This window comes from Eulemur rufifrons, chromosome 14 (assembly GCF_041146395.1).
Source record: "Eulemur rufifrons isolate Redbay chromosome 14, OSU_ERuf_1, whole genome shotgun sequence".
NCBI classification, from domain to species: domain Eukaryota; kingdom Metazoa; phylum Chordata; class Mammalia; order Primates; family Lemuridae; genus Eulemur; species Eulemur rufifrons.
In genome coordinates, this window is record NC_090996.1 from 12723788 (window position 1) to 12749617 (window position 25830).

At 43.3% G+C, this 25830-nt stretch overlaps 1 protein-coding gene across 1 annotated transcript in view; it reads right to left on the bottom strand.

Annotated features, from left to right (window-relative positions):
- DAGLB (diacylglycerol lipase beta) overlaps positions 1-25830 on the bottom strand; it is a 28224-nt gene that overhangs the window by 1672 nt on the left and 722 nt on the right. The window contains exons 2-13 of the mRNA XM_069485802.1: positions 24466-24617; positions 20116-20287; positions 18958-19216; positions 17261-17383; positions 16333-16460; positions 13822-13948; positions 11136-11219; positions 9197-9274; positions 5615-5695; positions 5397-5524; positions 1211-1279; positions 1053-1125 (exon numbers count right to left, since the gene is read on the bottom strand). Of these exons, the coding sequence (XP_069341903.1) occupies positions 1053-1125; positions 1211-1279; positions 5397-5524; positions 5615-5695; positions 9197-9274; positions 11136-11219; positions 13822-13948; positions 16333-16460; positions 17261-17383; positions 18958-19216; positions 20116-20287; positions 24466-24617 (1474 nt within the window). The remainder of the gene's footprint in view (positions 1-1052; positions 1126-1210; positions 1280-5396; positions 5525-5614; positions 5696-9196; positions 9275-11135; positions 11220-13821; positions 13949-16332; positions 16461-17260; positions 17384-18957; positions 19217-20115; positions 20288-24465; positions 24618-25830) is intronic.

Here is a 25830-nt window from a genome sequence, read left to right on the forward strand (position 1 = left end):
CACAAAGTCAAAAAAGAAAATAAGTTGGGCCAGGCGCAGTGGCTCATGCCTGTAATCCTAGCACTCTGGGAGGCCGAGGTGGGAGGATCACTCGAGGTGAGGCGTTTGAGACCAACCTGAGCAAGAGTGAGACCCTGTCTCTACTAAAAATAGAAAGAAATTATCTGGACAACTAAAAATATGTGATAGAAAAAAATCAGCCGGGCATGGTGGCGCATGCCTGTAGTCCCAGCTACTCAGGAGGCTGAGGCAGAAGGATTGTCTGAGCCCAGGAGTTTGTGGCTGCCGTGAGCTAGGCTGATGCCACAGCACTCTAGCCTTGGCAACAGAGTGAGACTCTGTCTCAAAACAAAACAAAACAGGTTAAAGAAATGAAAATCATCTCTTACCCTATAATCCAAATAAAACTACATTTTGGTTTTTTTTTCCCCCCAAATTTTTGTCAAAACTCCTAGCTATATCTCCTTGTCCCCTCCTTCTGCCATGGAGCATATCTCTTAAGAATCATTTTGAAGTTTCCTTAAAAAAAAAACAAAAAAAAAGTTTTCAATATATCATAGATAACCTATTTCTCTTGGTAAATATAAATTTCTATTTTCTATCCCTCCTCCCACATCTATTGGTAAGTATAAATTTCTATCACTATTTTTTATAACTGCATAATATCCACAGTATGGCTATATCAGTACCTCTTAAATCTGTATTTGGCAGCCTTATTTTATAAGCTTTGGGACAGTATCACCAAAAAGCATCAGAATACTGTCAGGACAAAGTTGTTTGACAGAAAGCAAATCACTTATTAGAATGGGGATTGTTTAGTATTTTCTGACTGTGACATACCATGTACTTGCTTTAGCCATTTGCTTTCTTAGGCATCACATACAGAGTCCTAGACAAAAATCTGGTCAGAAGGTGGAAGGAGAACTTCAAGCAACAGCATAAAATGTGCTAAGAGGCTCTGAATTTAGAACATTCTTCTCAACTCCACATAACCATCTGGCGGAGAACCTCAAGCTTCCTGTAGATCCTCTTAAAAGGGCACCCCAAATTACCTTAGGTTTATTACAGTGAGCAATCACTCGCAGGATTCTTTTCTTCAGATCTTCCAAGTTGGTCACACTTAACCTGTGTAGCAAAAAGTCGTACTGAGGGTCAGTACTCAACGTTTTCAATTACCCCAACCCACAGACAAACCATCCTGCAAACTTACCTGGGAATCACATCCATTCCTAGGACAAGTGACACAATGAAGTTCTTAGAGTATTCACAAAGAGATTTGCTGAAATTTCAAAAAGAGTTTTATGATTACATTACCCACAGAGGGTTTCAGAGACAGAAATCAAGTAATGTTGCCATGTCAATGACAAGTTAGTTTTCACAGAACTCAATTTTGTTCTCTATCCTCTAAAAGAAAGGAGAAATAAAACAGAGACTTCAGTTAGAATAATCCACTGGCCAGATTGTACTAAAGCAACAATATACATTCAACAGAGATGCTCCACAGCTCAAATCTCAAACTGCATCAAGATGGCAGATGGAGCATATACATTTATCCTTTTTTATTAAGAGACAGGGTCTTGCACTGTTGCCCAGGCCAGATTGCAGCAGTGTGATAGTAGCTCACTGCAGCCTTGAACGCCTGGACTCAAGTAATCCTTCTGCCTCAGCCTCCCTAGTACCTGGGACTACAGGCATGTACCTGGCTAATTTACTTTTTAGGGAGGAGATTTTGCTATGTTGCCTAGGCTGGTCTTGAACTCCTGACCTCAAATGATCATCCTGCACTGGCCTCCCAAAGTGCTGGGATTACAGGCACGAGCCACTGTGCACAGCCTGCATTTATACTTTCACCCAGCAACTCCACTTGGAAGAATCTATCAAAGACTCACAGGCAAAAATGTAAAAAGGCAGAGATGCAAAAGCTGTTCACTGCAGCATTACTTCTAATAGCAGAGGCTGAAAACCACTTGAATATCCTTCCTCAGAGAACTGTATTCAGTTCACAGACTATCCATATAATTAATGAGTCCTTTACAGCTATGAGAAAGAATGATGGTTATCTGTACTGTTGCAACTGTTATGGGTAATCTCGTGGATATACTGTTAAAAACAACAACTAAATACAGAGGAGCAGGTATAATATGCTACATTTTATCTGAGGAGGAGAGGAATACAAATATACACCTATTTGCTTATTTACATGAAAACGATGAAAAGATAAACAAAGGGCTGGCCATGGTGGCTCACACCTGTAATCCCAGCACTTTGGGAGGCTGAGCCCAGGAGTCCAGGACCAGCCTGAACAAGAGCAAGACCCCATCTCTACAAGAAAAAATAGAAAAATTAACAAGGTGTGGTGGTGCACGCCTCTAGGCCCAGCTACTTAGGAGGCTGAAGCAGGAGCCCAGGAGTTTGAAGCTGCGGTGAGATATGATGACCTCACTGCCAGCCTGGGCGGGGGGGTTGGGGGGCCCCACACATTAAAAATGGTTACGGCTGGGGTGAGAGAAAAGACATTTTTGCAAGAAAAGAAACTAGATTTCTCTGAATGTACTTTGCTTTGTAGAGTTCTTTGGAACCATGTTAATGTTTTGTTTTACATAATAAGAAAATAAAAACAAAATAACAACAAAAGCAATTTTTTTTTTTGAGACAGAGTCTCACTCTGTTGCCTGGGCTAGAGTGCCTTGGTGTCAGCCTAGCTCACAGCAACCTCAAACTCCTGGGCTCAAGCGATCCTCCTGCCTCAGTCTCCTAAGTAGCTGGGACTACAGGAATGCACCACCACGGCCGGCTAATTTTTTCTATATCTTTTTAGCTGTCCAGATAATTTCTTTCTATTTTTAGTAGAGACAGGGTCTCACTCTTGCTCAGGCTGGTCTTGAACTCCTGAGCTCAAACGATCCGCTCACCTCGGCCTCCCAGAGTGCTAGGATTATAGGTGTGAGCCACCACGCTCGGCCAAGAAAGATTTCTTAAATCAAAAACAAAAACCTCACAATCATAAAGGATGGGTAAATTAGGTAATGTTAAAATTAAGAACTGATAAACTGAAGACACAATTTAAAGAGTAAAAAGACATACCACATCGAGGAGTGGAAAGCATATTTACAATACATTTTCAACCAACCAAGAACTGACATAACAGAATATACAATTACAAATCAACAAACAGACTTGGAAAAAAATGGTCAAAAAGAACTTCACAAAAGTGTAAACTCAATAACCAATAAATGAGAAGACTCCAACCTCACTAGTAATCAAGGAAATGCAAATTAAACCACAACAAACCATCACTACACACCCATCAGATTAGCAAAAATCTTAAAATTTGATAATTCTAAATCAATTCTAAATAAGTGTTGGTGAGAATGTAAATTGGCACAGCCACTTTCTAAACAAACCCTGGCGAACATCCAAAGGTTGAGCATGAGCAACTCTACAATGTACATAAACAACTCAGAGAAGGTTGGAGATGGCACTGCGTGTGACAGCCCCAGGCTGGACGCAACCCAATGTCCATCACCAGTGAAACAGATAAAATAATGGGTGAGAGAGAGATGATGAATGTAATGAGAATTTACAGAATAACATCATATAGGCATCAAGCATAATGTGGAACAAAAAAAAGGAAGTCACAGAAAAAAAAAAGAGTACAATTCCCTTTATATAAAGTTCAAAATCAAGCAAAACAAACTATATTATTTAGAGACATGTGTATAGGTGGTAGAACTATTTGTTTTTAAAACAAAGGAAGAGGCTGGGCGTAGTGGCTCACGCTTATAATCCTAGCACTCTGGGAGGCCGAGGTGGGAGGATCGCTTGAGGTCAGGAGTTTGAGACCAGCCTGAGCAAGAGTAAGACCCCCATCTCTACCAAAAAGAGAAAAATTAGCCGGGTGTGGTGGCACACACCTGTAGTCCCAGCTACTCAGGAGGCTGAAGCAAGGAGGATGGCTTGAGCCTGGGAGTTTGAGGTTGCTGTGGCCTATGATGGCACCACTGCACTCTAGCCAGGGCAACAGGGTGGGACCATGTCTGTATAAAAAGTAAACAAATAAAAATAAAAACATGTTGTCAAAAAATATTTAGTATATAATATGTATAGGGTATTACTTTAATTTGTAAAAGAAATATCTGTACACACAAATACCTGGAAGAAAACAAACCTAAATGTCTATAGTGGTGATTTCCAGGTAGATCTCTGGTCTCTCCACTTTTCTATATTTTCCAAATTTTCTATGATGGATACAAATTCCTGTTTTTTTCCTCTTCTTTTATTTTTTATTTTATTTGGGTTTTTTTTCTTCTTTTTTGAGACAGAGTCTCTCTATGTTGCCCAGGCTGGTCTCAAACTCCTGGCTCAAGTGATCCTCCCACCTCAGCCTCCCAAGTAGCTGGGATTACAGGAGTGTGTGACCACACCCAACATCTTTATTTTTTCCTCCTGTATTTTTTTTATTGTGGTACAAATTTCTTTTATAATCAAGGCGAAAGGTACACAGCACAATCCAGTCAGTATGTTGAATCAGCAAAAAAAAAAAAAAAAAAACACCCTGTACTTTTCAAATTCAAAAATGTCATTATGCATTTGACCAAACCCGCAGAACACATAACATCAAGAGTGAACCCTAGGCCGGGCGTGGTGGCTCACGCCTGTAATCCTAGCACTCTGGGAGGCCGAGGCGGGTGGATCGCTCGAGGTCAGGAGTTCGAGACCAGCCTGAGCAAGAGTGAGACCCCGTCTCTACTAAAAATAGAAAGAAATTATATGGACAACTAAAATATATATATATACAAAAAATTAGCCGGGCATGGTGGCGCATGCCTGTAGTCCCAGCTACTTGGGAGGCTGAGGCAGTAGGATTGCTTAAGCCCAGGAGTTTGAGGTTGCTGTGAGCTAGACTGACGCCACGGCACTCACTCTAGCCCTGGCAACAGAGTGAGACTCTGTCTCAAAAAAAAAAAAAAAAAAAAAAGAGTGAACCCTAGTGTAAACTGTGGACTCTGGGCAGTGACGTGTCCGTGCAGGTTCACTGACTGGCACAGTGGCGCTCTGCGCGGGCTGCTGCCAGTTGGGGAGGCTGCGCAGGTAGGTGCAGAGGCACATGGGAACTCTCTGTACCTTCTGCTCAATTTTGCTATGAACCTAAAACTGTTCTAAAAAATAAAGTCTATTACAAAAAAGAATGTTAGAATCATATCACTTGGGAGATTAAAGCTATGGTCAGAGAGATCTAACAAAGGCTACTCAATCTTTCCTCAATGAAACAGTGCTTTAAAACACAAACTCCTCCTGAAGATGAGAAATTATCATTAAATTATGAAAAAAAGATGAGTCTTGACCATATGACTTCTAAGTAGCAACTTGTGAGATGCAGGAAAACAAAGAATTACCTTAACAACCCCCGGGGTGGGGAGAAGGCATAGCCCCTGACTTGGGGGTATGCGGCTTTGAGCATGATGGCTAACAGCGCGGCGGCTCCGGCCCCCAGGCTGTGCCCCACGATGACAAGCTGGTATTCCTAGAAGACACACAGCACAATGAGGCAAAAATTAGAAATAACAAATAGCTCATGACAAGAAAAGAAAAGAAAAATTAAGTAAAATCTCACAGGAGCGATGCTGAAGGCTTGGCTCAAAATCCCATCGTTGATAAGTCGTCGGTAAACATATCTGGCTGCCTGAGAAATCCCCTAAAACACAGACAAAGAAGGTGACTATTAATCCTTAGATAAGGCAGGTTCAATCGCAGTCACAAGGCAGGATGACACAGTGGGTACACTGATCTGAGTCTCAAATTACCTCCCTAAACAGGACGGGTCAGCAGCCACACCCATTGCTCACTGTTGTGTTCCTGGCACCTTTCAGAGAGCCTGGCATGAAGGCTATGCCTAGTGGACAAACTAGACCATCAGAAATGAGTTCCACAGAGGTCAGATTTCGGTTTAATTTCAAAAAATAGATAAAATTTAAAACTTTCTAATATGTGCATCTGTCCTAGGAAACAGGCTTCTGGAAAGTTAAGCAGTTCCAACAGAGGGGAGACAACCCTGTCAGTGACAAGTATCTGCGGAGTGCCTGCTCATGGCAGCTCCTCCACTAATCCCCAAGGCAAGAAGACCTGGCCCCTGTCCGGGGTAGGTTGTATTCTAACAGGATGAGGTATAGGAAATCTTGTACAAGATGGCAGACTGTTTTGGATAATCTCTAAAGCAGCTGCAAATTCCTAAGATTTAACAATTCTGCAAAAAGAATGCTGACCCTGGCATCATACAAATCAAAAAGGTGGCTATGACAGTCTGTGTATGGTATGACAGCACTTAACAAACCATCAAATTCCCTTTTACTCTCCTGCACCATACAGTGTGGTCAACTCCAATCAGCACTTACTAAGGCACCTACTATGTGGCCAGTCCTGGGCAATCATAACCAAACAGGACTTGGACTACAACTGCTCCTGGTGAGCCTCCGGCATAGGCACTAAACAAATGCCAAGATCGTTTTCAGCTTCACATGTTTGGGCTCCAATCACTGGGAACAGCATCAAAGCCAAAATTCGGCACAGCTCGGCACAAGCGAAGCCAAGAGCAGAGAACAGGCCTTGAGCGGCTGCCTTCCCAGCCGGGGGGAGGAGCTGTCCCTGAACACACACTAACACAGTGTGAGGGACCCTCTGCTGCCAGCCAGGCCTCCAGCCCCTTGGCTTGTGGTCACATAAAGCCTTTTCCTGACAGACCACTGCCCAGGCCTGAGCCCACTGGACTCTGAAGGTATCTGGGGCTGGCTAGCTGATGTGTCTCTGTAATAAGGTTTAAAATTTTTCTTTTTCAGGCCGGGCGTGGTAGCTCACGCCTGTAATCCCAGCACTCTGGGAGGCCGAGGCAGGTGCATCGTTTTGAGCTCAGGAATTCAAGACCAGCCTGAGCAAGAGCGAGACCCCATCTCTACTAAAAATAGAAATAAATTATCTGGCCAACTAAAATATATATATAGAAAAAAAAAAAATTAGCCAGGCCTGGTGGTGCATGCCTGTAGTCCCAGCTACTTGGGAGGCTGAGGCAGTAGGATCGCTTAAGCCCAGGAGTTTGAGGTTGCTGTGAACTAGGCTGATGCCACAGCACTCACTCTAGCCAGGGCAACAAAGCGACACTCTGTCTCAAAAAAAAAAAAAAATTTTCTTTTTCTTCATACACACCCAGTAATAGTTAAACTGGAGTCTTTTGTGAATTGAGGCACAAAAAGACAGCTAAGGGTTAAAGAAAGAAACATCCCCACTCCTAGGACTGTCAGGCTTCTGACTGGCGGCAGAACAAACGCTCCACCCTGGCTTCTCCCTGCAAACTGAAGGACAGTGCGGGGCAGTCAGCCTGCAGCCGTACTCTTGCTGTAACATATCTTCTTAAAATAAAAGTAGACATTCTATTTAAAAAATGGTTACTGCAGAAGCAGTACGTGTTTTGGTCATAAAAACACATCAAGTGTACAACGCAGAGTCCAAGTCCATGGCCTTCTACCCCGACACCTTAGTGCCTCTTCCCAAGAAGGAGCCCCTGTAACCTGTGGGAGTGAATCATTCCAGACTCTCCCCTACATGTTGAAAACTCTGCCCTGCAATATGATTAGTCATCAGGGAAATACAAATCAACATCACAATGAGACATCACTTCACATCCACTAGGATGGCTATAATAAAAAAAAAATAAAAGGGAAATAATACGTGTTGACAAGGACATGGAGAACCTGGAAACCTCGTGCATTACTGGTGGGAATGTAAATTGGTGCAGCTCTGTGGGAAAGCTCAGTGGTTCCTCAAAAAGTTAAACCTAGAATTACAGTATGACCCAGCAATTCCACTTCTAGGCATTTACCCAAAAGAAGTGAAAGGACAAACTCAAACATATCTGTAGATCAATGTTCAGGGCAGCAATATTCACAATAGCCAAAAGGTAAACACAACTCAAGTGTCCACTGATGGATAAATGGATAAACAAAGTGTGATACATCCACACAAGGCAATATTACTTATTCAGCCTTAAGAAATGAAATTTTGGCCGGGCGCGGTGGCTCACGCCTGTAATCCTAGCACTCTGAGAGGCCGAGGTGGGTGGATCACTAGAGGTCAGGAGTTCAAGACTAGCCTGAGCAAGAGCGAGACCCTGTCTCTACTAAAAATAGAAAGAAATTAGCTGGACAAATAAAAATATATAGAAAAAATTAGCTGGGCATGGTGGCGCATGCCTGTAGTCCCAGCTACTCGGGAGGCTGAGGCAGGAAGATCGCTTGAGCCCAGGAGTTTGAGGTTGCTGTGAGCTAGGCTGACGCCACGGCACTCTAGCCTGGGTAACAGAGTGAGATTCTGTTTCAAAAAAAGAAAAAAAAAGAAAGAAATGAAATTTTGATGTATGCTACCACATGGATGAACCTTGAGGACAGTGAAATAAGCCAGTCATAAAAGGACAAATTCTGTATTCCACTTATATGAGGTTTCCAGGATAAGCAAATTCTCAGAGCTAGAAAGTAGAACAGAGGTTGGCAGAGGCTGGGGAAAGGAGGAGGGAGGTGAGTGTTTAACAGGTGCAGAGTTTATGTTGGGGATGATGAAAAGATTTTGAGTATAGATAGTAGCAGTAACGGGTACACATGCTATGAATGCATTTAATGCCGCTGAATTGTAAACTTACAAACAGTTAAAATGACAAATATGTTATGTATATTTCACCACAATTTTAAAAAATCTTTAAAAAAAATCCACAACTCTGGGCAGGCAGTTTTCTACTCCTTCAGGAGGAGCCTGTGCCCCCCCAGGCACAGCACAGGATGAGGGAAAGTGAGAGGCTGGGGCAGCGGAGGTGAGTCTTCACTCTCTACTGCTCCGAGCTGTCCTAAAGCTTTTCTGTACCACATGAATGTTTTACTTTAATTAAGATGGAAGAAGAGCCGTAGAGCTGGGTTCCACGTGCCTGATCTGCCGCTTATTCCAGTAACCAGTAACCACGGGCTTAGGGCAAGTTCCTCAATCTCTCTGAACCAACTTCTCCCTTAAAACAAACAAACAAAACCCCCAACCTCACAGGGCTGTTGTGAGAATCAACTCTAGGAGATAAGAATAGAAAGCACTTACTTTGCACTTGTGGTAACTATTTGTTACACAGTTAACATTAACACGAAAGATTCACAAACCCCAGGGCTGATACCTTGTGTGCCAAACAGTCTTGCACCTCACACTCTAAGTTGAGCACCTCGTTCTCCGCTGACAGATCAGTAAGGATGTCCTGCAAGAAAGGGCATTGACAGAAGGCATCAGCCTGTGAAGGCACAGAGTGGGTGAATGATGGGTGGGTCCCTGCTGCCATGTTCCCTCTGAGGGACAGCGGATGGGTCAGTCTCCCGGTCAACCTGAGAACTGAACTGTGATGTCTAAACTTGGGAGGGAAACCCAGGCGGTGGCCAGGGAGCTCCTGAGGGCCCCACGGCATGACCAGCTCTGGGCCAGGCATGAATGGTGGAGGGAAATAAGGAGGCGTCTAAGAGACACCCTCTGCCTTCTGCCTTCTGCCTTCCGCCATGGCACACTCATGTTCTAAGGACCCACAAAGTCTGTACCAGAGTTTTGAACAAAGCATGTTCTTATCTCAGGGGCCCACAGTAAACAGCTCACTGAAACATACGAGCAAGAGGCCCCTCAACTAGTGCTGCAGCAAAGGGCCAACCGGTGGGGGCGGCTCCCTGGAGGAGAGGGTGCCTGAGCCAGGGCCTGAAGGAAAAGCCTGATTCAGGGAGCAGAGAGGAGAGGCGGCTTCCCAGCCAGGCTCACCGAGGGGCAGCAGGACCCAGGGCAGAGGCCTGGCCCAAGCACCCTGCTGGGGCTGAGGTGCTTAGCTGAGCACCTACAGTATTTAAAAAGCTCCACAGGCAATTGGGGTGGTGACTGGGATGGGCTGAGAACCACTGAACTGGAAAGGCTGGCTGGGTCAGGTCATAAAGCACCAACAAAGAATGATAAGAACAGGAACTTTACATTAAAGCAGTGGGAAGCCACTGGAGGTTTCTGAGAAGGATGGTGATACCCAACCCATGTTCTAGAAAGAGCACTGTGGGGACAGTATAAAGAGCTCTCTGAAAGACTGGGGACACAAAAGACTAGACAGGGACCGAGACAGAAAACTATTTCATGGTACAGGAAAGAGGACTGGGGCCAGAAGAGGGGCTGTGGTGCTGGGAACAGAGAAGAGACAGTGCAGGGCCCAGGGCCGGGGCAGGAACACCGCACACAATGGGCTGGACAGTAAGTGAGCAGAGAAACCAAAGACGATGTCACTGCTTCTTAATGGGTGACTGGGGACACTGGCAGATGAATATGAACAGGAGGCCCAGCGGAAGAGCAGGCCTGGGAGGGCAGGGGTCTGGTTTTTCTGGTGCCTCCAGGGAGACCCAAGTGGCTCTAGAAGGTACAGATTTCCTGGCCCTGAAAACGAGGGGGCTGCCCCCAGAACTGGTAAGAAAGAGCAGAAGAGGGTCGAGGGCACAAGCTCTGGAGTCTCATGTTTTCTGGGTCAGCAGAGAAGAACAAGGAAGTGAGACCAAGGAGGGGCCAAGAAGAAACTGAACATAGAGGGGAAAAAGTTTCAACAGAGAAAAATTCATCTGGTGTCTCCAAGGGGCAGAGAAGTTAGGAATCAGGAAGCAGAAGAGGAGTCCTCAGGCCAGGGATGGATAAACAGAGGTACTTTCGGCAGAGAGACTTAACTTACTGTCCCCTTCAGGCTCTAGGTGCAGGAAATTCAAGGGAGGGTCACCTGGGCTTAGGGCCTGGCTGGGCACATCCAGGGAAGTCAGGCAGGAGGGAGCCAAGCAGGTGCCCCTCTTGGAGCTCTTTGGGCTGGGAGCCAAGCCTGCTGGCATCTGTTGCTGATAGTTTTCAGTTAAAAGAAAACCACTTCAGCCCTTTTTGCAAAGGGAGTATTTAACACCCTGGACTCACTTCCTTATTTTTTGTCCTCGGTGTTTTCCTCTATGTCTAACGCTGTTACTTAAGAATGTTTTTCTCTGTTCTGAGCATCTGCAGCTTGCTGACTCGTGCTCCTGGCTCCCACCCCCAGTTCCCCGGTCTGATATGTCAGGCCCCAGCATTACCTGCAGAGACATAGTCCCTCTCACGGCTACCACAACAGACTCTTTCCTGTGATCCAGAGCCACTAAAAATGGCAGCTCATATACCTGAAGGAGAAAGAGACAAATATGAGGTGTAAGTAATAAAAACATGCACCTAGCAATACACAGTTAGACCACCCCAGTATCTCTAATAACAGGCAGCTTATTACTACAGTGGCACCGAGTCCTGTAGCACAGAAGGAAGGGAATACCCCAACTCACCTCCCTCTGCTCACCCTCACTACACAGTGGGACTACTTTGATACTCTGTAAATGAAACGCTTTCATAAAACATGCTACTATACATAAAAAAGTATCTTTGTTTTCTTTCTTTCCTTTCCTTCTTTTTTTTTTTAAGATAGCATCTCCCTCTGTTGCCCAGGCTGAGTGCAGTGGCATCATCAAAGCTCACTCCAATCTCAAACTCCTGGGTTCAAGCTATCCTCCTGCCTCAGCCTCCCAAGTAGCTGGGACTATAGGTGCATGCCATCATACCTGGATAATTTTTCTATTTTTTTGTAGAGATAGGTTTCACTACGGTGCTCAGGCTGGTCTCGAACTCCTGGCCTCAAGTCGTCCTCCCACCTTAGCCTCCCAGAGTGCTAGGATTACACGTGTGAGCCACCATGCCCAGCTTTTCTTTCTTGCCCTCTGACTCCCACAAAAATCCAATCCACTATGTGGCCAGACAGTGGATATGCCCACTTTATCCCCCTCATTGTGGTGCCAGCATCCTCGAGTCGTCAGTGGATGAGTTCATTTCTGTGCTGATCAACCAAAAGCCATCCCTCAAGGCCAGGACTGCAGGCGCTGTTCACTACAGCTGTTCAGGTTTTCACCACCCAGTTCCCTGCCAGGAATAGGGAGGGATGGCTCGGCAGTGCTACATTGCAATCAAATGCTGGACCAGAGTCACCCACTTTGCTTAAGTCCAGGCAGCAGGTAAAGGGCTTTGGGCCTTGTGAGCCACTTTCATTTAGAAGCAGCTACAGTTCCAGGCTTCTGCCTTCAGCAGCCAAGCCCTGAAAGAACCCTGGAAGGGAGTGGGGCTAGGCAGACCTGGGTCAGAAACTCAGCTCTGCCCCTTTCCTGTTATGTAGTCCCAAGCAAATGTCTTAAGCTCACTCAGTCTCTGTTTCCTCATCTTTAGGAAGGATACAATATCACCTAACTCTTAAGGGCTGGTACAGACTAAAATGAGAAAGTGCCTGGCTCATGGCGGGCAACCGATCAATGGTCACAATTACCATGACAACAGCCACTTGTCTGTGGTGGGCAGCTCAGCATGTGGAGCAAGCAGGGAACAGATTGTGACTTCATTTCCCTGATTCCACAAGACAGGGACTTTTAAACAATGCCATTGTGTGGGAGCTTCAGAGAGTTCCCAGAACCATCAAAAACCTTCTGTGAGAAGTTTACTTTCAATTACATCGGTCCTTTCTGTCATGACCACTCAGTACAAGGCAATGCAGAGGCTATCCCAGGTTCCTGACCTGTGCTGCCCACCAGACTCACTGGGGATTTTACAAAAATACCCGTACCTGGTCACACACATTCTAATTTAATTGGGATGGGGTGTGACCTGGACATTAGGATTATTTTTTTAAGAGACTGGGTCTCATTCTGTTGACCAGGCTGGAGTACAGTGATGCAATTATAGCTCACTGCAGCCTCAGACTCCTGGGCTCAAGTGATCCTCCTCCTCTCCCTCCCCGGTAGCTAGGATGATAGGAGCATGCCACCATGCCTGGCCTTTTTTTTTGAGACAAGGTCTCGCTATATTGCCCAGCTGGTCTCCAAGTCCTGACCTCAAGCAATCCTCCTGCCTTAGCCTCCAAAAGCGCTGAGATTAAAGGCATGAGCCACTATGACCAGCCCACTGCACCTGGCCAGATAATAGTATTTTCAAAAACTCCCCAGGTGATTCTAAAACACAGTAGTGTGAGAGCCACTGGGCTAGAGAGTAGTGATTCCCAAAATCATCTATACTCTGGAATCACCGGGGGGCTTTAAGAAACCCTGTGCTGGGGTCTCATCTCTAGAGATTCTGATTTAATTGATCCAAGGTGTGGTCTGGACTTAAGGAGTTTTAAAAACTCCCAAGAGATTCTACTAGGCAGCAAAGTTTAAGAACCACTGTACTACACCAGTGGTTCTTCAATTTTGGTGCGCACAAGACCCACCTGGAGAGCTACTAAGCAATGCTGCTGACACATGGATCACTGAAGCTAGACGGAACCGGCTTTTGCAGCTTCACCCAAGATGACTCTGATATCCTACAAGGTGTGAGACCCACTGGACTACACCATTGTTGATAGAGCTCAAGACCCAGAAAAAGGATTATTAACCTCAGAAACCTATCCAGAATTAATACTGAAGGAACTCATTGTTCTTCAATAAAAGATGGGCTTGTGTAAGATACATGATATAGTGTCTCTGATGAAGACTTCTTTATCTTATATTAAACCTGGGTTTCGAACCTGGACCAACGGACCTATGTGGACTTTCGAGGGGCTCTGTGAACCCCCTGAAATGGTACACGGGATTTGGGAGTCAACATGTGTATGTGTGTCTATGAACTGTATGAAGAATAACCCGTAACTTCCATCAGAATCTCAAAGGGCTCTAAGACCCAAGCAAAGTTAAGAACCTCTGTCTTATACTGTACCTTATCATGAAAGCTTATGTGAATAAAATCCCTGTACTGTAGCCCTGTCGTCTGCAGGATGGAGCCAAAATGACAGTTGAGCTGATCCCCTCCGACCAAGTCATATTCTGTTGTTCTGCTTCTGCAACTGAAAAAAGGGGGCAAGGATGTTACTGTGCCAGCTGGAGCCACCTGCCAGGAATGTCAGTCCTCTTCATGTTTTCCCAGCAAACATGAACACTAGAGTTTACAATTTTTAGGACTTAGCCTGGCTAACGTAGAACGGCTTTTTAAAGATAACTATTCCTCTGTGTATACCTCTTAGCGGAGTTTTGACTTCTGGCATCATGTTAATGCTTTACATATTTAAAAAATAAATTAGGCCGGGCGCGGTGGCTCACGCCTGTAATCCTAGCACTCTGGGAGGCCGAGGTGGGCGGATCGTTTGAGCTCAGGAGTTCGAGACCAGCCTGAGCAAGAGCGAGACCCCATCTCTACTAAAAATAGAAAGAAATTATATGGACAGCTAAAAATATATATAGAAAAAAAATTAGCCGGGCATGGTGGTGCATGCCTGTAGTCCCAGCTACTCGGGAGGCTGAGACAGGAGGATCGCTTGAGCTCAGGAGTTTGAGGTTGCTGTGAGCTAGGCTAACGCCATGGCACTCACTCTAGCCTGGGCAACAGGGTGAGACTCTGTCTCAAAAAAAAAAAATAAATAAATAAATAAATTAAATCAACAAGGATGCAGGAGACCCTAAAACTGAATGTCAACAGAAGCCGGTGAAGGAAACTCTTCTAAATGAATGATATAACCAACTCTGGAGGAGAAAAAACAACAAAAGAACTAATCTAAGCAACTTTTGAGTAAGTCTAAAATGCTCTAAGTCTAAAAACAAGAAAAACTACAAACAAATCATAAACTCTACTTAGCAGATGTCTTTTTTGTAGTAGTACTGGATATAGCAATTCTAAAGCTATTTTGTGAGTACTGGAGGATTGATTTTGTTGGGTGCCAGAGTCCTCTTTGTGAAGAAAGTAGACAGATATGATATGGGAAAAGACAAGGACAAATTCTGTGGCTTTGGATGAGAATTAAAAGATATCAGTATAAACTCATGATTTTTAAAATAAATATATATTGGACTGAATCACGTGAAATTGCATTTTCCCCATTTCCACTGAAAAGGCCCAGAAGCAAAAACACCCCAAGAGTAATACACACACCTAGCATTTATATTGATTTCTAAATACCACTGTCCACAATAAAAGAAAAGGATGCCCTGGAGGAACCATTCCAGGGAAAGCACAAGATGAATCTGCAACAACTTACGTCAGAAAATTAGGAAGTATCAAACATGATGGGGTCATATCAAAAGGATACAGGAGCCAGTCTGCAGGACCAAATCTGGGACATTTCGAACATCAAATAAATATTATACTTACTACAAAATGATCAGTAATTATAACCCATTGAATAATGTAAGAAGCTATAAATCCATATTGATAATAAACTGTAGGGAAGAAAAAGCTCTTCTTTACTGTAGAATGACAACTAATGTAGAAGAAATGGTGAATTTAGAAAAATCACAATTTTGCAACTATCCTGGTAATAAATGATTCAGACAAGAACCAATGGATACTAAAAGTACCGGGTGAAAGTCTGGAGAGGAACAGGATATTTAAATGGTCTCAAACTATCTCTCCAAAGATGACTTCAGTGGCAAAACCTGGCAGTCACCACCTCAGCCAAGCAATCAATGTTAACATCACCAGAGATGGGACAACCTGGTGTCCTGTATCTGCTGATACGATGTACTAACAAGGTCACAATGTTCCTCATGGAGCATTCCTGCCAAAAATTCAATACTTGAATCTGATCACAAAGAAACCATCACACAAATGCAAAGTGAGGGCCATTCTACAAAATACCTGCACTGTCCTCTTCAAACTGTCAACATCATGAATGACAAGGAATTGCTGACGAACTACTGAACTACTGTTGCAAACTGAAGGAGACTAAGGAGACATGACAACTAAATGCAATGTGTCATCTTGGATTGGAGGAAAAATTGCTAAAAAGTGTATTGCTGGAACAATTGGAAAAATGTGAATGCAAGTTGTAAATTAGCTTATGGTCAATGACAAATATCCTAAATTTTACAATTTTACTGTAGTTATGTAAAAGAATGTTCTTGTTCTTAGGAAATTCAGGCTAAAGTAAATAGAGATAAGGGGTCACAGTTTCTACAACTAAATCTAAAACTAAATCTAAAATGGTTCAGGGGAAAAATATGTATAAAAAATGTGTGTGTGTGTGTGTGTATATACATATATATAGAGAGAGAGAGAGGGGGAGGGAGGGGGAGAGAATGAGAGACAGCACATGTGACAAAATGAGTCACAACTGGTGACTCCAAATAAAGAATATATGGGAGTTCTTTGTACTATTCTTGCAAGTTTTTAAAATATCTCAAAATGGAAAGGGTTTTTAAAAGGGAAATATGGAGGCCTCAGACCATGCCAACCTACCAGTCCCCACCAATCCTGCACAGCCCTGTAAATGGGTTTCTATAGATGTAGAGTGGCCACCCATAGGCAGCTGCTGCAAACTGCATATAATGATGGCAATTTTCTAATTCTGCATCCAAATCAGCTTCCTGGAAGAGGAGAAAAAGAAAAGATTTTTATTTAGGGGAACTCATTACGTAGAGAATCAACACACTAATATCTTAAACCTGAACTCAAACTCCTGATTCTTCCTGCTCCTTCCTCACGGAATATAACTCTCAGAGAACATACAAAGGGAAGACTGGTCCTTAAATACAGACTGAGATGGACTCCTCAATTTATAGGAATGCAGCAAGTATGGTGGGAGTTAACAGCAAAAACAATCCTAATGACTTTTCTGACTCCTGCTGAAATGAGCCAGTGCTTCCTGCCTAGATCCATCACGCTAGCAGATTTCCACGCCACTGCAACACAGGCTGCCAAGAACTGAGTCCTTTAACAAGGGGCAGAGAAATACATACAGGCTATGTGCAATTCCAAAACATAAAAAATCTGTGGCAGGAAAACTATCATCAAGCAAAGCTGAACTATTTCTGCTCTGTAAGCCCAGAGAAGAAAGCAAGCATGCCAGGGGAGAATCACAGGTCCCATTCCGCAAGGAATTTGTCTGATATGTAGAATTCAACAGTGAATTACCCAAAAAGAGAAGGCTTTAAGAATACAACGGATGGTGAACTGGCCAGGAATTGGCTCCCACTACCTGAATGCCAGGTGATGAGGAGAAGCTTCACCTGACAAGTGATAAATTACAACCATCAGAAGCCACAAATAAGATTCCAACCCAATTACTACTGAAATGGCTGTTGGCTAGCTGTATATTTTTTAAGATCTACAAAGAGGTGTAAAATAAATGTCAAAACTGTACAATCCGATAGGAACACAGGCTTACCTGGGAGGGCCCTGGGGAGTGGCTGATCACCTCCTCAGGCTCCTGGTTACTCCCGATATTGTCCTGTTGCTGATGGAGAAGAGCAAGACCCGCTGCGATGTCACTGGGTACCAGATCTGTGTCCTGGGTGGGAAACCACAATGGCCTGTCATAAAACCCAGCAGGAACTGCCCATGAGTTCCCTCACATTCAGTTTTATGTAGTTCACAGGCACACATACTCACAACACATAGATATACTTATATGTACAAAGATATTTTAAAGAGAATTTCCCTTACAGGACTCCTTCTATATGTGAGCTTAGTATTTTTCACATCCTGCCCCCAGACAAATCCACTGGACAATATAAAAAATTTTGTTGATTTCCATTTTAAAATTTCATGTCAAGTGACTCATCTATTTTTAATCTACTTTGAATCTTTCATAAAGTGGGGGAATAAATGAATAAATTCTCTTTGTGGTAATACACAATTTTAGCCCAAGTGTATACTCTCATTTCTTAAGATGCTGTGAAGGTTTTGTTGAAACATACTCTATGGTAGAGATTTAGGAGACTGAATTTACACTCACTGGGTACAGCAAGGCTCAGGAAGGACCCCAAGCTAGTAAAGCAACAGAGAGTGAGTCTTCCTGAGCCTGACTGTACCTTTTTTCTTCAGGATAGATATGAAGGAGTCAGGAATCCTCAACTACCTTCAGGTACTTCCAGCTCATGAGAAAGGACAATGTTCTGGCCACTTCACCTCTGAGCCATCAGTCCTGCCTATGATGTAGATTAAGATAGCCCCTAAAAATAACCAGCTTCTCTCCCTCCTTCTTCCAAATATCTTAAGATTAGGGGGAAAGCGCTCCCTTAAATTACTGAGGGGACACACTTCCCTGATGCCTATGTGGAGGCTACTGCTATGGCCTGGCATTAGGCTACGGGGACCAGCCCTGAACAGTGCAAAGCTGGACACCACAGAGATGCGAGAAAGAGACCGGCAGGTGTGCAGGATGTCAAGAGAACTCTTCCTCCCTTCCTTGGTCTCAGTGTTGAACATAACAGCAGCTTATCTGAGAATATCACATGAAAAGACAAAATCACACGCTGGATGTGAAAGAAAAACAAATTGTTGCAAATCACCGAAGAAATCTCTCTAGAAGGATGACACCCTTCTGCTCTGCAATAATCTATTCAAATTTTCCTCCAAAAGTAGAATAATCTTTCTTATAGAATAAGCCAGGAAAAAAAGTAGGATAATCATTTCCATCATGACATAAAGTAGTAAGAAATCACTATCTGATACTACCTTCAATGCAGTACACTGCCTGTACTTGGTATTTGCTGAGTACTAGCTGGGTAGATGATACATAAAAAGATAACTGGCAAATTATTCCCAAAATATACAGGTTCCATTATTTAGTTCCTTACAAACTAATTCAAAATCTTGGCAGTATAATGAATAGGCATCAACACAAAGATGTACCCGACCAGAGAGGCAGGATCTGAAAACAAACGGCCCTCCTAGGTTAACTGCTCCCTTGAGTTCTCATCCCAACAGACCACTTCCCCCCATCCCCACACACCCCAAGATTCCAGGTTCTCAAAAGCTAAAACAGAACAGGGAAATTGGCTCAAAAATGTAAAGTACTCATCTTCACATAAGAGGCATTTAAACAGAAGAAAGAGACCAAACCAGACCCCTTCAGCTTACTGAAAAGTAGGTTGAGAAAAGCTCTGCCGTACTCGAAAAAGCAACTCGAGTATGGTCGTCTTTCCCAATGCAACAGCACAAGAACTTGATTCTGGTTTCCCACACGCTTGTAGCTGCTGTCTTGAGGCCATTAAATAACTGGCTTGAATCATGACTATCCAGGTGACTGGGACCAGCACAGGAATATGAAGCCATTTTCCCCCCCAGTGGGTCAAAGACAATGATAATGGTAACCACAGTGGCGACGATGATGATCCAACTGCAAAACAGAGAGAGGAGAGGCTTGATGACTGTGGGCCCCCTCCAGATGCAGGGCCAAAGGCTCCCTCCTTTGGGCTGTTTCTGCATCTCTACAATTGAGGGTCCAGTTACCAAGGAAGATGAAGATCTCTCAGAACCAGGCTGAGGTGAGCAACTCATTTCTTTTAGAAAGTTCCCTATGAACCTATAGCCAACCCAGGCCCCACAAAGATCAGAGCCCTAAAAGTAAAGACCACAAAAGGAGCACAGAGCTGTCTGCTGGGCACAGAAGCAGCTGGAACTTGTTCTCCACAGCCCCCGACCACGACCCAGGCCTTTACTTCTCAATGCATCAGTGTTCTCCTCGGTAAAACCAAAAGAATTTCCGTATCGCAGGATACTCTGAAAGGTCTTTTGTTCACATGCTTATACATTTCTACACTGCCCACGGTGTGCAAGACACGGATTCATGAACACACTGGGAAGATGCACCTCTGTGAATGGACTCTGCTGACGATCATCTCTAAGATTTTTAGCCTAGAGAATGTGAAAACTTTATCATTCTAGAAAATGATTGCCTGTAGCAATTCCTGACACTGTATCTCTTCTCATACCTTCAGTTTTAGTTTTTGCCCTTGTTTTGGTCTTCAGTTTTCTTCCTTCTTATAAGAGAAGGGAGGGAATGAGAAAAGTAAGAACCAGTAAGAAAAAAACATCAATAAATGCATAATGAAAAATGAGTTATTTCTCATGTAAACAAGGATCTCTAAATTTTCATGGGATACTCAAAGAGGGTCCAATTTCTAACTATTTTAGGAAGCCCACATGACACTGGGCTATTTGTTGTGTTAGTCAGAAAGGTTTGTTCACATACATCTCAAATGCATTTAAATGGTAAGAGAAGGAGGAAGACCTCACCTGACAATGACGGTTGCAATGATGCCATTCACAACTATCTTGTCACACTGAATACTGTGTGCTATCCAGGCAGCCCCCAGAGAAGCCCAGACCATTTCTGGCAAAAAGAGCGCCAGGCGGATATAAAGCAGCTTAGTCATAGACTTCCGAGGTCCAGGGTTACAAATGGTTCCTGAAACACAGAAAATATTCAGACTGCTCACTTGCTTCCTCAGAGGTAAGAACTTCCTTTGTACAAAAATACAGCTATTAGAGCATACATTTGTACTGTACATCCACCCACCAACTGACTTGTTCTACTTGTAATTGGTAAACAATGCCTAAGTTTGAGAGCAGGTGACAAAGGATAGAAACATGACAAAAAGCCTCAGATTCATTTCTTAGATTTACCAGAGATTAAGAACACTCCCGGTTCTAACTTGGGTGACTATATAATCATTGCCCAAATTGCGATACTTTTGAGAACAAAAAGTGGTGCTACTAATAATTATGCTGGAGGCCAGGCCTGGTGGATCACTCGAGGTCAGGAGTTCGATACCAGCCTGAGCAAGAGCAAGACCCCATCTCTACTAAAAATAGAAAGAAATTAGCGGGCTAACTAAAAATAAACATAGAAAAAATTAGCTGGGCATGGTGGCACATGCCTGTAGTCCCAGCTACTCAGGAGGCTGAGGCAGAAGGATTGCTTGAGCCCAGGAGTTTGAGGTTGCTGTGAGCTAGGCTGACGCCCACGGCACTCTAGCCCGGGCAACAGAGTGAGACTCTGTCTCAAAAACATAAAGTAAAATAAAATAATTATGCTGGGACAACAGACATGAAACAGAATTGTCCCAGGCAAACAGGGATATATGATAACCCAAGTTCTAACAGCCAGGAAAATAAGCTCCGTGTCTGTCTGAAACCTATATTGTTCTAAGTACTTCCTAAATCACTCCATGCCCATTATTCTTTAATCCTCAAAATTACTGTGGGTTAGTCATTATCCCATTTTATAAATGAGGAAACTGAGGCTCAGAGAACTTAACATTTTCTAAAATATAATCCAGGTCTACATGATCTGGGCTCTTTGCCCCCATGGTCCTCATTTTTGGGAAGTGAACACTTCTGTTGCAAAAGACCACTTGAAGAAGCCTAACATTTAGATGTGACATTTTTAGTGTATTTGTAAAACAAATCCAAGTATGAATACATGCCTGTGTTCTTTAATTCTTAATGTAAAACATCAACTCTCTCCCCTTGGAGAAAAGCTGTAATAAACACTAAGTAACATAAAATGCAATGTGATTAAAACAAAAATAAGGCCGGGCGCGGTGGCTCACGCCTGTAATCCTAGCACTCTGGGAGGCCGAGGTGGGCGGATCGTTTGAGCTCAGGAGTTCGAGACCAGCCTGAGCAAGAGCGAGACCCCACCTCTACTAAAAATAGAAAGAAATTATATGGACAACTAAAAATCTATATAGAAAAAATTAGCCGGGCATGGTGGCGCATGCCTGTAGTCCCAGCTACTCGGGAGGCTGAGGCAGTAGGATCGCTTAAGCCCAGGAGTTTGAGGTTGCTGTGAGCTAAGCTGACGCCACAGCACTCACTCTAGCCTGGGTAACAAAGTGAGACTCTGTCTCAACAAAAAAAAAAAAAAAAAAGCAGGAAGGAACTGTACTGACTCAAGGGACCAGAAGTGCAGAGGCAAGACGGTGCCTGGGCTGCCTGGACTTGGGACTCCGGTTCTTCTCCCTGTGCTTCCCACAGCTCTCTCCTCCTCTGCTCAGCCCATCATGTGCTGTGAGCGGAGACACAGCATCACCCACAAGGAGAGTGGTATGTGGATTTTGGATCTTTCCTAGAAGAGCAAGGAAGCACTTTCCCAGAAACTTCCAGCAAACTCTCCCTTTCATTGGCCCAAATCAGGTCTCATGTTCATTCCTGAACCAACCACTGACACAAGTTCATTCCTGAGCTGTGCCTAGGGCCTGCATCTCTGACACACACTTGGTACGTGTGGGAAGGGGGGTGGGATGGGGGATATACTGAAAAAACTGGGTTCTATTTGGAGGAGGCTTGAGATAGGCAACTCACAACACCTGGGACAACCTGTAGGCCATTTCTGAGCTCTGACAACAAGCAGTGTGTGATGACACAGGCATCAAGCAAGTATCTAGGAGGCGGGGACTGAGTAAATATAAGCATCCATCACAGGAATGTGACTGTGCCCTGACACCACCAAAAATATCTGAAGAAAAACAAATATTTAAGGAAGAAAAAAGTTTATACTTAACTGCTTCCAATCCGAACCTACTAGTACAGTTATAAACTCAGTGGCCTAATCAGAATGTGGCATGAAAAAAAAGTGCAAAAAAGTTAGATAATGCTACATCTAAAATAACACCAGTCTAAATAATTTACCTTCATTAAGAAGCCTCACAGTGCTAAACATTGTACACATTGCTTCTTCCTTTCCTTCAGCATCCAGCACCGATGACAACCCACATTTGGGGGTTGACACAGACCACAGAACTGGGACCTTCTTCAATCCAGACCCCATGCATCCATGTTTTTAGAGGCATACTAAAATACACAGAACTCTATTTTCCATATGCTACAATAGTAAGTGGGCACATGCCACTCTTCTTGGTCATCCAAAACCCTAAGGTCTTTTTCTCATGAAACACTTTGCCACTAACACTTCTCCCCTCCACATTTCTCCCGTGAGTGAACTTATTTTACATTTTGATCCATCATTCCAATCTGTTAAGATGATCTTGATCCTATCACACACTGTTTTACCCCCAGGCCCTCCAAGTTTATCATCATCTACCAACGGATAAGCATGCCACCTACATCCCGATTCAAGCAGGGATAAAACACTAAAACACAGTGCATGGTGGCATGCCATACAGCCCTGCCTCTGAGTGATGGATTTTTATTTACTAATACATTTCTTTGGTAGTTACTAGAGTACTCAGCTCAGCCTATGAATCAGAGCAATCAAATAGGGAAGGTTTCCAACATTTCTAGAGACATTCTCAGCTAAATGATTGTCTGCAGCGAACTGTAACATGTAAAAAAAAATTATTAAGAATAGGTGTAACTCTTACAACTCATAAATAAAAAGATAAATAATCTAGTTTAAAATTGGGCAAAGGATCTGAATAGACATTTCAATGTCTACTGATATACAAATGGCCAATAAGCACACAAACGGATGCTCAACATCACTGGTCACCAAGGAAATGTGAATTGAAACCAAGAGATTAAAAAAAAGAGACCCACTTCACACTCACTATTAATCAAAAAGTCAGATAACTGCAAGGGTTGGTAAAGATGTTGAGAAATTAGAACCCTTATCCACTACTGGTGGGAATGTAAAATGGTGCAGCTGTTTGGAAAAGTCTGTCTGGCAGTTCATCAAGAGGTTAAACATAGTTACCACATGATCCAGCAATTCCACTCCTAGGTACATACTTAAGTGAAATAAAAACATACGTCTACACAAAAAATTGTACGTAAATATTCATAGCAGTATTATTCATAATAGCCAAAAAGTGGGAACAACTCAAATGTCCATCAACTGACAAATGGATAAGTAAAATGTGGTATATTGATTCAATGCAATATTATTCAGTCATAAAAAAGAATGAAGTACTGATACATGCTACAACATGGATGAACCTTGAAAACGCTATGTTAAATTTAAGAAGCCAGACCAGGCTGGGCACAGTGGCTCACGCCTGTAATCTCAGCACTTTAGGAGGCTGAGGCAGGAGGATTGCTTGAGGTCAGGAGTTCAAGACTAGCCTGAGCAAGAGTAAGACCCCACCTCTACAAAAAATAGAAAAATTAGCCAGGCGTGGTGGCACATGCCTATAGTTCCCAGCTAATCTGGAGGCTGAGGCAGGAGGATCACTTAAGCCCAGGAGTTTGAGGTTGCAGTGAGCTATGATGATGCCACTGCACTCTAGCCTGGGTGATAGAGCAAGACTCTGTCTCAAAAAAAAAAAAAAAAAAAAAAAAAAAGAAGTCAGATCAAATGGCCACATAGTGGATAGTTCCACTTATATTATGTCCAGAATAGGCAAATCTATAGAGACAAAAAGCAAATTATTGGATGCCTAGGGCTGGGGGAGTTGGGAGGAAATGAGGAGAGACTGCTAATGGGTACTAGATTTCTTTTTGGGGGCGATGAAAAACTTCTAAAATTGATTGTGGTGAAGATTGCCCACCTCTATGATTATGCTAAAAACCAGTGAATTGTACACTTTAAATGGATCACTTGCAGGGTATGCAAATTATATTTCAATGAAGCTGTTAAAATAAAAAAGAATAGGTGTCGAATAGAAAAGGCTACTATTTTACCTTTCATGCTGACATACACAATGGCTAACACAGTACATATAATAACTGCCAGGAGAATAATGAGAACGATCAAGTAGCTGCTGAGCAGGGCCCCACCAGCACAGTCCAGCTTCCCTCTGTGCATGAGATACAAAGTCAGAATGCCAATCCACCTGTGGGGAAAGACGGAGGGTCAGAAACGGAATCCAAAGAGCTGCTTTGTAAAACATGATATAAAAAAATAAAAGCAGTTGATATTTTCCAAAACAAGGCAAGGTTCAGTTTGGAATACAATTTTCATCAACAAAAGATCTAATAAGTCAACTAAAGACTATGGCTTTTTTTTTTTTTTATGAGTTTTTTACTTTCCACGCTTACATCACTCTTCTTATCCTGTGTTTGCTGTAATCCATGAGACGCATTTAAAACCATAAGCAAGCAAATATAATGTGAGCAGCTGGAAAATATCTCTATTGTGACTCAGAAACACACAACTGGTAAACCAACAAACAATATATTTGCTAAATTATTAACAAGAGAATTTTTACTTCTTTGAATTAAGAAACTGACAAACACACATTGTAATCTGCTGTCTGTAATACAAAACCAAGAGGGTGGGAAGCCAATTATGCAAAGATGTTCCATAGTGAACGCTGATAAACTTGAAAGTAGTACTGTGGCCTCACAACTACATCTTGTAATTCAGCCCAGAACAATGAAAGACAGCACCAGGCAACCCAAAGCAATAACAACCCATCATTAGAGGTATTTCAGCAGAAGACAGAACACCACCTGGCAAGAGTGCCCTATGAAGAATTCAAGCCCTATGTTTTTGTCACTTTTGTGGTATCAGGACTTTGTATCTAGAAATAATAAAGGGGAAACAATTTCAGAAATACCTGGCCCTGGTCGGGCGTGTGGTATCATGCCTGTAATCCTAGCACTCTGGGAGCCCGATGCAGGACAACTGCCTGAGGTCAGGAGTTCAAGACCAGCCTGAGCAAGAGTGAGACCCCTCTCTACTAAAAATTAGCTGGGCTTGGTGGTGTGTGATTGTAGTCCCAGCTACTCAGGAGGCCGGCTGAGGCAGAAGGATTGCTTGCGCTCAGGTGTTTGAGGTTGCTGTGAGCTAGGCTGACCCCACGGCACTCTAGCCTGGGCAAGAGAGTGAGACTCTGTCTCAAAAAAAGAAAAGAAAGAAAGAAAGAAAAGAAAAAAGAAAAAGAAAGAAAAAAAAAAAAAAAAGAAATGCCTGGCCCTGAAAACTATAAAACTCCTGGGAAGCAGCCCAAAACATTTTATGTTTTTATATTCCTTTCCCTCAAGAATCCACTATTTCATAACGATATTATTCCTTGCTGAGACCTCGGAACAGACTGCATGCAC